General features: G+C 33.6%; 1 protein-coding gene across 1 annotated transcript; it reads right to left on the reverse strand.

Annotated features, from left to right (window-relative positions):
- Positions 1-10,352: 10,352 nt before the first annotated feature.
- LOC134272322 (uncharacterized) lies at positions 10,353-13,061 on the reverse strand. Its single transcript, XM_062754567.1, has one exon. It carries the CDS (start codon positions 13,059-13,061, stop codon positions 10,353-10,355), a length of 2,709 nt encoding a protein of 902 aa, XP_062610551.1.
- Positions 13,062-13,085: the final 24 nt, after the last annotated feature.

Here is a 13,085-nt window from a genome sequence, read left to right on the forward strand (position 1 = left end):
ATAACGCCTGAATATTGTAAAGAATTTTTAAATAAGTTAGTTTTAAATTTTGGTAATCTAAGTTCTGAATTTGTTTCTGAGCGTAACATGTATGATCCAGAACTTTGAAATTCAAAAAGATTATGCATATAATCGGGAGACATACCATTAAATATTTTGAACATTAGAATGCTTTTCTGTAAATATAAAAGTTCATAAACAGTTAGCCAACCTAAAGTGTTAAATAAAGGCATCGAAGGTGTATCAAATTTTTAATTTAAAATAATCCTAGCTGCTCATTTTTGTAATCTGTAGATTCTATAAATTTGTGTTTGAGGACAATTGCCCCAAATGGATAGACAATATAAAATTGATGGTAGAATAAAAGCATTATAAAATAGTTTTCTAGTATGCATTGGAAGAAACCTTTTAATTTTTCGTAAAGTAAATAATTTGTATGTAAGAGTTTTGCAAACTGCATCTACATGACAAGTATATTGAAGATTATGATCAATGTGAACACCTAATAATTTTTGCATCTCTACGTTTTCTAGGGGCTGGCCGGAAATTTGCAGATGGAAATTAACATTTTCTAATTTAGATTTCTTTTGTTGTGTTCCCATTAACATACATTTTGTTTTATCAGTATTTATAATCATCTGATTTTGTTGACACTATCTTTCATGGTGCAAAAGTTATGGTGCAGGTTCAAAAAAGCTATTTTTAGCATATAAGACACAGTCAAGGTCACAGACAGACAGGAAAAAACAATATACGCCTCTGATCTTTCGATCCGAGCGCCTAGTTAATGGCATATCCCATGTGAAAGTGAACTGCCTATATAGGCAGTTACTAGGCAGTTCTTGAGCTGTTTCACAAATTTTTAGCAGTTTTTTAACAGTTTCAAGCAGTTTGGCTTTTAGTGCTCTTTATGCCCTGTTCACACGGAGAGTTTAATTCGAATTAAACGTAAAGGTACTGCGAATTAGCTTCGTTTAGCGTTCACACGGAGAATTTAATGCGAATTAGTTTAATTCGAATTAGTTGACTGCGCATTAAATTACTTTGCATTAGCTCCGTGTGAACGCTAAGCGAAGCTAATTCGAATTAAATTCTGACGCATGCGTTATGGCAAAATTTAGTCAAATGCTACTTGTCGGTGGTCTGCATAGGTACTTGTGCTATTTTTAAGTGAAAAACTAAGGAAATTTTTTTAATCATTAAAATGTGTATACAGACACTTTGTCATTATGTCAAATGGATCTGCTTCTGCATAAGGTGAAGTGATTTGCAAATGATGTCATAATAGCTGTGCTGAAGCCGGGCTGCAGAAGTAAAATTTTAATTCGCATTAGTTTACTTCGCATTAGCTGTTGTGTGAACGCAATTGAATTCGCATTAGTTTGATTTGCATTAGTTTACTTCGCATTAGTTTACTGCGAATTAAACTCTCCGTGTGAACAGGGCATTAGTAACTGCTAAGGCTTTTGGAGTAAACAGTTTTCCTTAGCAGTTTTAAAGCAATTATCAGTTTCCCTAGCATTTATATCGTAGCTGCATATGCTTGAGGACAAGACATTTTTCCTAAGCAGTTTTGTAGGTAGTTCAAAGCATTTTCCTTGTATAATTTGATTGGGGGTTCATGAGAGAATTTAATGTTGGGCTCAATGTTCCAACAAATATAAACAACAGCTACTAACCGCCAAAATTGAATTCTGGCTTATGGCCATGGTTAATTTTGTTTAAAAGTAGGTCAAACTCCAAGGTCAAAGAGTCAAAGTTCTTGTTATCAAATGAAAGGTCTTTTCTCAAGAATTAAATACTGTAGACGTACCCCCGGGTACTTTTTTCCACGGGGTCATAATTCCGCGGAATCCCAATTTCTGTTTAATCCGCCTGTAGAAAATTACGCGGATTTCCTAAACTGTCAATATATGCCTTACATATTTATATTAAGTACGCTTGGACAAATTTCCGCGGAAAATTTGTGACCGCGTACATAGCGTAAATTAATACACGCGGAAAAAAGTACTTCTACAGTATGTAAAGTATGAAAGCATTAGCCACAACCCTTTCAAAGTTATGGTCAAGGTTTGCTTTTTTAAAGTATGTCAGTCTCAAAGGTCAAGGTCAAAGTTCTTTTAAATATCCAATGAAGGGTATTCTCACAATGATTACACATATAAATTATAAAAGCCCTATCCTTTACCGTTCAAAAGTTATGGCCAAGGTTTCAGTTTTTTCACAAGTACGGAAATCTACAAGGTCAAGATCAAAGGGTCAAGATTGTTGGTATCCAATGAAAGGTCTTTCAACAAAGATTACATATGTGAAGTACAGTGAATAATTCTTAGAATTTTTCTCCAAAGAACTGGAAAATGAAATAAACATGGAAAATGTAAGTAATATTTAAATAAAAAAAACAAATATAGACAAAACACATTCACTAAAGGTGTACAGATGAAAACAAAGAAGATGGGCGTATAAGGCGGGAAGAATGCCTATAGCGCGAAAGATAAGAAGTGAAAACATTTAATCTCAATTATATCCAAATTTTATTTCATATTTCATCTAATATTAAAGTATACTTAATGTAAAATCTCTATAATTTACAAAAATCTCATAAAAACTGAAAATATTTGCCTATGAAAAAGCATACACAGACTTAAATTAACAAAAACGATCATTTTTTCATACTTTAACAAAATTTTTCAATGTGAGTGGGTCTTCGCTCATTTTTTTGAAAAATAATCCTGAAAATTTGCGTTAAAATACATATTTTTGGGTTTACAAAAAAATGGAGGGAAGACCCACTATACCTTAAAAATATACTTTTATGACAAACTTTCGCATCTTTCCGCGAAATACTTCAAGTCCATTACCGGTAAGTCAAGGGTCATATCACAAACATGATTTAAATGCCACTACAATACATGAGCCATGTGGCATAGTGGTTAGTGCGTTAGTCTCAAAGCATTCTGATACATCGGTATTTTATTTCTGGGGTTCGAATCCCACAAATACCATGGAATATTTTTATGAATGAAATTTTTTAAAGAGATTTATTTTTTTCCTCAGAAAATGTTTTTTTCTCATGATTTCATAAATTTCAATGATGAGATGAAAATTTAAATACTCAATTTATATATCAAATGTGATTTCTTAATATCTGACGCTATAGGTATTCTGCCCTCCTTATCCGCCCATCTTCTTTAGAATATGTTATCTTGGCACTGAAGGGTGCAACATAAACTTTAGATAAATATACCAAGCCGGGTGAATTTTATGAGGACAAACAAAATGACAAGAATTCAGCAATATCATATAGGCTGCTTTTTTTCCATTTTGCTTTTCCTGATAAAATTCAATTAGCTTGGTATACTTTTCTAAAGTTTATATTACACTTTCAGCACCAATTTAACATATTCTAAAATTTCTTTTCATCTGTAAACCTTTACTGAATGTGTTTTGTCCATATTTGTAATTTTAATCAAATATTACTAATATTTTCCAAGTCCATTTCCTTTTCCAGTTCTTTGATGAAAAAATTCTAAGAAATATACCCTCTTCTGAACTTTTGGCACGATGTTAGGTCTCCTCCAAAGAAAATCAAAGTACTGAAAGTACTGAAAAGCGGTTAGCATGCTTTCATGGAATTTGAATGTACAGTGTAGAATTACAAAAAATGCATTGAGTGATGATATTAAAGTAAGCATGCATATCTTTGTCCAATGTCATCAGCGAAGAAGCAGACACACTGACTTTTGTAGTACTTAACTAAATGGAAAAACCAATAACATCCCAGACTGATGTCACAAATGTATGTTTCAAAATATCAACCTGAGATTTTCAGTTTGAAAGACAGGAAGTTCAATTTCAAAATTTTCTTCCTAATTGTCTCCATTGGTGGCGTCCAAAAGTGCTCAGAACGAAAAAAAAATATGTTGATGTTGCAAATTTAATTGTCTTTCATGCTCTATTGCTTCTGAAATTATGTAACTGTAAAGCCTACTCAAAAAGAAAATAAAACAAGTAGAGCTTTTCAAAAAAGCTTACCGTCTTTAGCAACAATTTTAGATAGTAAACAGATCTATACTTCTTTTGAATTTCTTGATTTAGCTTTTTACGGGCATTAGCCCTACCACGGTTGTCGCTCGGTCATCTCCGTAAACGTTGACTGGCCGAGAGCTTTCGGCAAACCTCGGCTGATTCCCATTCACTCTTCAAACAAGAAAGGGGAAAAGAATAATAACAAATTGTAAAGCCTGCAAGCAATAACTATCAAATTTTATTTATAATGAAATTAAAGAGACCTTTTTATTTATCGCTATAAAACATATCATGTTATTAAGAAATAATTACTGCTGATTTTGTTGTTCGTTTTGTCATTTTTTTAAGATTGGAAATCTTGCAAAATTGTTAAGTCGTACGAAAAATATATCATCAGAAAGTTATCTCCCTTGCCTTGAACAGCATTTCAACCAATGAAATAAATGAAAATTTTCTCATCATGCAATTTCTACCAATCACAAAAGAGAGGAAGTGCATAGTCCGACGACTGTAAAAAACTTCAACTATACAATACCGTCTTCCAAGGAAGACGGTAATGATAATTCAAATTCTTAAGATTAATTTATTTGGAGTTCTGTACATAGATCTTTAGCTGGCTAGTCTGAGAAAAACGGATGGACGAGCAGAGAATTTGTAAATTAATTTAATTTCAGAGGGCTTCAGTTTCGTAGGCTCACTGCGGGTCAGCAGGTGTGACCTGTTATTGGGGATGCTTACTTCTCCTAGGCACCGGAACTTTCAAGGATCCGTTTTTCTTTTGAGACCGATCACTGTTCATTCTGTATTTTGATACAGATACTGAGTACATCTGTTTATTAATATTATGAACTATTTCTCTCACAGGAAGAAAGACAAGTAAACAAGATAATAAAGTTTTAAGAAATGTACACTATTGACTTAAAATACAACAAATGTTCGAATTAGTAAATGGTACATGACAATAATTCAGAAAAGAGTCTTGCAAGCACGATATATATAAACGAACATATACTGAGTATTTGGCAAATATTTAAATAATGTGATCGTTTATAATCGTTTGTAATAATTAGACTGAGTACAGAATTTATCCCTGGAAACAAAGCTTTCATCATCTTTTAAATAATTTCAATTGAGAAAAAAAGGAGAAGAAAACAAACGTTTCATTATGGAAGTAATCTATAACTGTACAGCTTACAGATGCAGGGTTCTCCATGAGCTGTTTTACTGTGTTGCTCCCGACACAGCAAAATTTTCTCCGACACAGTAACGATTAAAATTTTATGCATGCGACACAGTAAAAAAATTGCCGAAACGGTAATATATGTGATAATCAGAAAATCAAAACATATAAATTCTCTCAAACTGAAACTTTAATCAAACATAACATTTTACCGAAATCATTAAATTGATAAATTGTTTTAAATTTTCAAGGAACTAGTAAGAATATCATCCTGTCCTGAAGTTTCCCTATTTTTTCCTTTGCAATTCGGTAATTTGATTAAAAAAAAAAACTGACAAAAAAGTACAACAAATTTACTTTCAAAAGTGGTAATTAGTTTGATTGTATCGATCAGAATTTCCCCTGCTTTTCATAGCACGTGCTTTTACTTTTATCATATGTATGACGAAAATATTTGTACATCGAAATAGTGATTTATTTTAAAAAGTGTGCGCATATATTCCTATATAATTTTAATGAGAAGTAATTCAGCTGCGAATTTGATCTCGAAAATAGCGCGAAATTTTAGTGCTTCACGTAAACTCTGCAACACAGTAAAATTTCAAATGATGGAGAACCCTGCAGATGTATTCAGTTTTTTTTTATATAAAGGCTTTCTTCATGTACAAGTATTACTTAAGTTAATTAAAGGGATGGCTAAATATTTTGGCAAGGAAAATGAAACTCGAGAGATTCTCCGATGTTTTGCAGTCTGTAATAACCTTCAAATATCGAAACATTCTACCCCTCTATGTACGAGGGTTGTCCCGTAAAATCGTGGACAAAGCGTTTTTCTCGAAAAGTAATGGGCGCACTAAGCTGAAATTTTCAGTAAATATTTATTCATCATATTTAAGTACAACATTATGTTTTTGATAACATACAGACAAAAATAAAGATTTTATTATGCTTAAATGTGTACAGGGCACGGTCCTACGGCGCACGGTAAAAATAACAAGGTTACATAAGAGAGAACACAAGAATTAATTCGTAATAAAAGTTTTCAATACATACAATTGGGATTAAAAGTATCATAATTCGATTCTTTAATCAATTTTGTCGTCTTTATAAAAAATTCAAGGCATTTCGTTAATTTTTGGCAGTTTCCCGAGCATTCGAAACTGGAAAGTGGTAAACACAATACACAAAATATCGCGATTTTTGATGACGTTACGTACGGCGCACCGGAGACAAGTTCAGTTAGATTTGGATGTTGTAATGACACCTTAAGAGACTTAAAATGAATACAGAAGAAAGAAAATATGACAACAATCACCAGATCATTAGTATATAAATGAAATGGAAGTCTTGTTAGCGAATTCTGTTTGGTTGAGTCCTCAGGTAGTACAAAATATACGGACAAACTGCTACTGTAATAGCAAAAGACGCTGCCATTGACGACCGTTGATATAAGATTCTCTGTTATTTGAATGCTGGTAAGAATACTGTCCAAAACTTGTTAATGAATTTTAAAAGACTGCATGTGTGTGCCGGATGGGTTCCTTATCAGGTTATATAGACACTCGCGTATGTGAATCAATGGATTTTTTTTTTAATTTTAGCGGTAGTTATCCAGCTTTATTTAACAAAGATGAAAACGTGACGCTGTTTTAGACATTTTTGCGTTATCATCCGTGCGCCGTAGGGCGAAACAATACATAACATAACATCTAATAATTTGATTATTTTTGCATATATCTCTTTGAAATTTGCTCTGTATATTCATAATATAGGTGCTAAAGGGTAGTGAAAATTTCAGAATGCAGTGATGATTATTTTTCAAACTAGACAACTTGTCCACGATTTTACGGGACAACCCTCGTACAGTTTAAATACACAAGGTGTGCTACGCCATTTTGACCCCCTGTTCAATTCAGGCTTCAATTTAACACATAAATCGGATATGCCTACTGGTTTTCGTGTAGCATTGGGTTCAAATATAATATTTCTCGCTATATATTTCTTCCTTAAGTTTAAATCCAACGCGTTGATAATGTTATCAGCCAAACTTCATGCTGACTTCGAATTTCGTCACAGGGCCCGATCGCCATCAGCTGACGTCACGGAAATTTAATCTCGACACCAAATGCTCCTATACATAAAATTTTAAAATACAACAATTATAAATTTATTTCATTGACAAACAAAATCAGATAAAAATTAAAAACCGAAAGATTATGTTGTTTTGATAGTCTTGATTTTATTTAACATATGTTATATGTGTTAGAAACAAATCATAGGTAGAGGCTTTGTTGAAGTTTCTATTGTCGATAGGTAGCGCCTTATGGAAGTTTCCGGTGTCGATACATGCCATAAAGCGGTTAGCGAAGCTAACCGCTTAAAAATGTTTGTATCATCTGTTATTAATTATATACGAGTAACATTACCTGTTGTTCAGGAAAATATTTAGAACAAGTTGCTGTCCTTTAAAAAAGGACTGCAATACGTGGACCATTTGCACGTGTTTCTAACCCAAATTCAATTAGAGAAAATTTCTAAGTTTAGTGAATATTCATGTGGGTTCGTTTACATTTCCACAATGACCTGCCTACTTTGACTGATAGTGCATTCATAGCAAAATTGTCAAATTTGATCTCATATTAGCCTATTGTTTTCTTATTCAAAAAAGTCGGGCTATTTTGATACATGTAACCCGTATCGACTTAGACTTGATATCTGTTCGGGACTTATACGGAAGAAATCTATCATTAAAAATTAGATCTAATGGCACACCTGTAGCATATAGATCTGTAGTACGCAGATTTTTAAATTTTCGAACCCCCCCCCTTCCCCACATGAAAAACCGTTTCTACAGGCATCTATCAAACTATTATTTTGGATTAATGTGTATCAAATTATTTTGCGAGTCTTGATGCACAAAACTAATGCCGATTTTAAAAGCCAGAACTAGTCGTTGTATGAAGTTTTCAAGTTAAGTTATCTTAAAGTATATACTGCGCGCTCTTCCTACTTTTTAAAATGTTTGTGCCATAGAATCAATCTTTAGTTTGTATATAAAAGTGTACATGCATGAGAGAAAATCAAGAAATATATAAATACGATAAATCTTGCAAAGTTAAAAGCAAGATTTGCCAATGAAATGGCATATTCTAATTCGACTAGGGCGAATTATTCTAGGAGCAAGTTGTCTTAGGAGCAAATTCTCTAGCATTCTCGCGTATGCGTATCCTGACTTTTGCCCAGGGGATCCGGTTTAATGTCGCTTATATATTTACTGCGTGGACCTCAGGGTCCACGAAAAATTAATATAAACTGATTTCAAATACCTTTATTAGTTGAATGCAATATAATTCTATTCACATTTCAGAATCTTGATTTTTTCATATTATATCATATCATAACATAATTTATATTAAAAAAATATTTTCTTGAATCAGTAATTGAATTTTAATTAAATATTATTTGATTCACACTGACAAATCTAAAAGTGAATGGGATTGGCCAGAAGACCAAGCCTATTGTTGTCGTTTCCCTATATCGAGTTCAAGGTTAATTAATACAATTTTTTAATATATATTAGGTATAGCAAAGCAATAGGAATAACATACAAAAGAAAAAAGTAAAATGACGGGAAAATGGCCAACGTTAACGTTACAAAGTTTTCCAATTTTGGAAATATTCAAAAATAAAACAGAAACATACACAATTGCCATAAATAAATGTACATTTCAGATATTTGAATATTGATATTAAGTACATGATAAGGATTAACAATTAATCATAAACATTTATTGACTAAGATCTAGAGAAACATGCGTTTTGTCGAACCCAAGAATCAAACTTTCGGCCTGAGGCCAATAAACCGAAGGCAGACAGTTTGGTTTGAGGGTTGACAAAATGCATTTTGCCCGAGATCAAAGCATGATCAAAGTCAATTTTGTGATACCTTTCACTTTCTTTTTTTCAACATACATGTATTTTGTACTGTCTTTCATGATATACTAGTATCACTTTTGAACACAAATGAATGAAAACGAGATTAAGCTCCGCTCATTCTGGGACGTAAGCGATCCAACATTAGAAATGTTGTACTGTTTTCATATATAGATTTGTATAGGAACAAATTTTTAAAGGTATAACAATTATTTATATATATTCACTGAAAAAAAAAACTAGTGAAAGTCACTGGGAAGACTAGTAAATTTACTGTCCATACAATCACTACCTTAAAAGTAGTTTTACCAGGTATTGGGTAGATTTACTACTAATGTTAGTAAATCTAAGAATATCTAAGTAACTTTCACTAGGTATTTAAGTATCTTTACGACCACTACTCCACTTTTCACTATCTTAGCTAGTAAACAGAGTGATTACTAATCACGTAGAACGCTTTACTAGGCACACTAGTTAAATCAACTTGGTAATTCTCTCAGTGTTGAGATTGTCTGTTTGTAGCAAAGTTAGTAGCTTTGATCATAGGATTTGTTAAACTGGGTTAAGTCTTTGTAAAAAATATTAATTGTTCACTTTAATCAGACATCATAACATTAAAATCGCCGAGCAATATGTTAGGAATATTCGAATCAAAGAGTCCGGTGTTGCAGGTAAAATAAAAAAATAATTCCAATATTCTGCTGAAGAGTAGCCGGTGGCTTATAAATTACAACAACAAGTTACTTATTGTATTTTGCTAAGTTTAAACCAAAGGATTTTCAAATGTTTAAGTATATAGATACTGAGTAGCAACGCCTCATCCAAAACGAAATGAAGAGGTTTTGATATCCGTTAAACAAAATATCACCTTTCTTGATAGGATAATCTAAGTGGGGTTAAGAAAGAGCAATTATATCGAAGCTAGATAATTCAGCCTATACAACATAGACTCTTGGAAATAAACTACAAACATTTTTTGTGCAACAATTAAATTTGTCTTTAATAAGTTTGGCGGTTAATAGGAGGTTAATACAAATTGATACAATAATTTCCTTCTCATTTTCTCTCTCAAACTCCACATTCATGCATTTATTTTCAAAAAAATATATACGGATTTATACATGAAACATGGATGCCCAGGATGATAAACCTTTGGCTCAGTGCTGAAATGCCTCTAACTAGCGCTCGAATTCTCTGTTTCTTTTCCGTTTCACTGACTTGCAGAATGACGTCTGACACGTTTTTTTAATACCAACATCAATTTTTTGTACTCGGGAGTTTTAATCCTCGTTAATACGAAATCATCATGTGCAGATGCATTTATTATTCGTTTTGTTCTCTCCAGAGCTGAAATACCCTCCCTGTCTAACATATTATTGCATTCTCTACTTTTTCGAGTTCCAAACCAAGGGTCAATCGTTTTCAGCTTAGATTTTGCATTCACATTTACCCCTGCCTCCAGCAGAATTTTTATTTTCTCAATTCTGTCATTAACATAATATTCATCAATAACTACATGTAGGAGGGGTCTCAAATCAGACTCATACAAGCCATCAGTGTAAAGCTGTATCAACTGATTCTTATCCAGACCGACATTTAACAGATGTCTCAATACACGACTATCCTCGGATAGGATAGCCTTTGACCAATTTCCCCTACTTTCCATAAGCAATACTCGTCTGTTTGTCTCCGTAACATCATCTTTACAGTCTGTTTTTACATTAGCTTTTCTTATATCGACCAGAATATTAAACAGGTGTCTTTTCCCATCTTTTCCCTTCAATTGTTTTGATTTTAATAAACCCTCGACTATTTCTGTGTTGTTCATTGCAAATCCCGCGTACAATGCGGAGACACCAATGTCAACTTCTTTAACACAAAATATATCATATTCCAGGAGCTTTTCTAAAACTGTAGAAAAACCCATGAGTAATGCATTCACTAATGGCGTATTTCCTTCTATATCTGGTGAATTAACATCAACCCCTTCAACCTTCAAGAGTTTTTCCACCACATTCGAAAATCCACCCCTGCATGCTACTGTCAGTGGTGTGTCAAATCTATTTTCTAGATTGACATCAGCATTTGCCTTTAATAGCTCATTTACTACATTATCATGTCCATGCCTACACGCTACTGTCAGTGGTGTTTCATATCTATCAGGTAGATTTACATTAGCCCCGACACTAATCAGCTCCCTAACTATACTAGCATGTCCCTCCTCGCAAGCTACTATCAATGGTGTGGACCATCCCTCTGGTGTGGCTGCCAGATTGATATAATCTCTACTTACATATTGCAGCAATATCTTAAGAGTGTCCACATCACCACTTAAACAACAAAGCAAGAGTAATCGTTTCTTTTCCTCTTGGTATTCAAATGATCTCCATATCAGACTAACAATCAGACGCCATATAGATTTAAGCTTTTGTAACCACCAATTTTCACAAAACATCACAGAGTTTGTTTCTTGGTGATCTTCAGTCTGTTTTACAAGATACTGGAGGATCCCATGATGTCCAAAACAAATAACCCAGCTAATCACTCTCAACTTATTGGACAACAAAAGCTTAGACAGTGTAAGACTTGATGCCTTGTGCCTACTTCTCCACAATTTTCTTTGTTGTGGCGTCAATAGTTGGTTGTACGGCTTCCCCTTTGTCAATGACTCAAATACCCCAGAGAATTCTATGGTTTCTATCTCATCAAAGAATAAGGATTTTACTTCTATGTAGCTTTTACCCTTAAGTACTTCAATAAAAGCTTGACACACCTGAGGATGTTTCAAAGCATCGTTCATGAACACGTCGTAAAGTTCCATTTCCTCTATGTCTCTGTACAACCTCTGGGCTAGCTGTGGATACTGATCCTCACTTAATCTTATACAGAGATCGAAGGACCCTTCAGTCTCATTACCTTCATCGCACTTCTCTGACTCAGAAGCATTCATTCTCTCTTCACTTTCTCTCACATTGCTAACTTCATTTGTCTTGGGCTTCACACAGTTTGCAATGTAAGTACTATTCAAACACTTTAAAATTTGCTGAGGAAACTGTTGGCCATATTGATAAGCTAATATTTCAAAGATTGAGTCATGTACAAAAGTGTAATGTGTACCACTTTGTTTTGTGTACGTCCCCTCCATGGCTGACAAAGCACCGATGAATTTGAATGTATCAGTATTGCTTTCTACTTTACAATTTTTTAACACCTCTCTTTTAATATCAATAAAAGATTCGTTCTCATTGATTTCTAAAGCATCTTCTGAGATGTGACCTCCATTTAGCATACATAACACAAGTGATGCATAATGAAGTTCTTTCCGTCTTTGCATTTCATAAAATTGCCGACGAATACAAGTTATTGGTGAGATAAAAAAATCTAAATTGAAACGTCGAAACTTTTCTCCCCCTGAGTAAAGTTTACAAAGAAGTGGAAACATACGAGATACTGCTGCCAGCGATGAAGGTGACAGTAAATCTACATCTAGACCATATTTTCGAAGCATCAATTTCCTATCATTGTTATCTAACGCATTTTCTGAGTCATGCAGCTTTATAACATTTTGTTTTTTTGTAAAGAAGGGTTCACAAAACAATGCTTCATTAAACACAACCTCTCTGCATGTCATCAAAGTTATAGAAAGACACATGCAAGGATTTGATATGTTTTTTTCATAAGCTTCCAAAATATCTAACTTCGTTTTCTGAAGGCCATGAACACCAACTACATCATCAATGACAAAAACCTGAGGATTCTGCGTGTCACAATAATCCTTAATTTCTCTGATTTCTGTAATAGGTACAACCTCGTAACCTTCCTCTTTGAGTTTGAGGGCAATGTGACGAGCCGTGGCTGACTTCCCGGACCCTGAAACACCAACAAAGGTCACGTAGTTCTGTTTTTTTACCTTGTCCATCATTGAGGGGAAGCTGTGAGTTTC

Source organism: Saccostrea cucullata, unplaced genomic scaffold (assembly GCF_032062105.1).
Source record: "Saccostrea cucullata isolate Sc308-1 unplaced genomic scaffold, CSIRO_AGI_Scuc_v1 ctg922, whole genome shotgun sequence".
In the NCBI taxonomy this organism is placed as follows: Eukaryota; Metazoa; Mollusca; class Bivalvia; order Ostreida; family Ostreidae; genus Saccostrea; species Saccostrea cuccullata.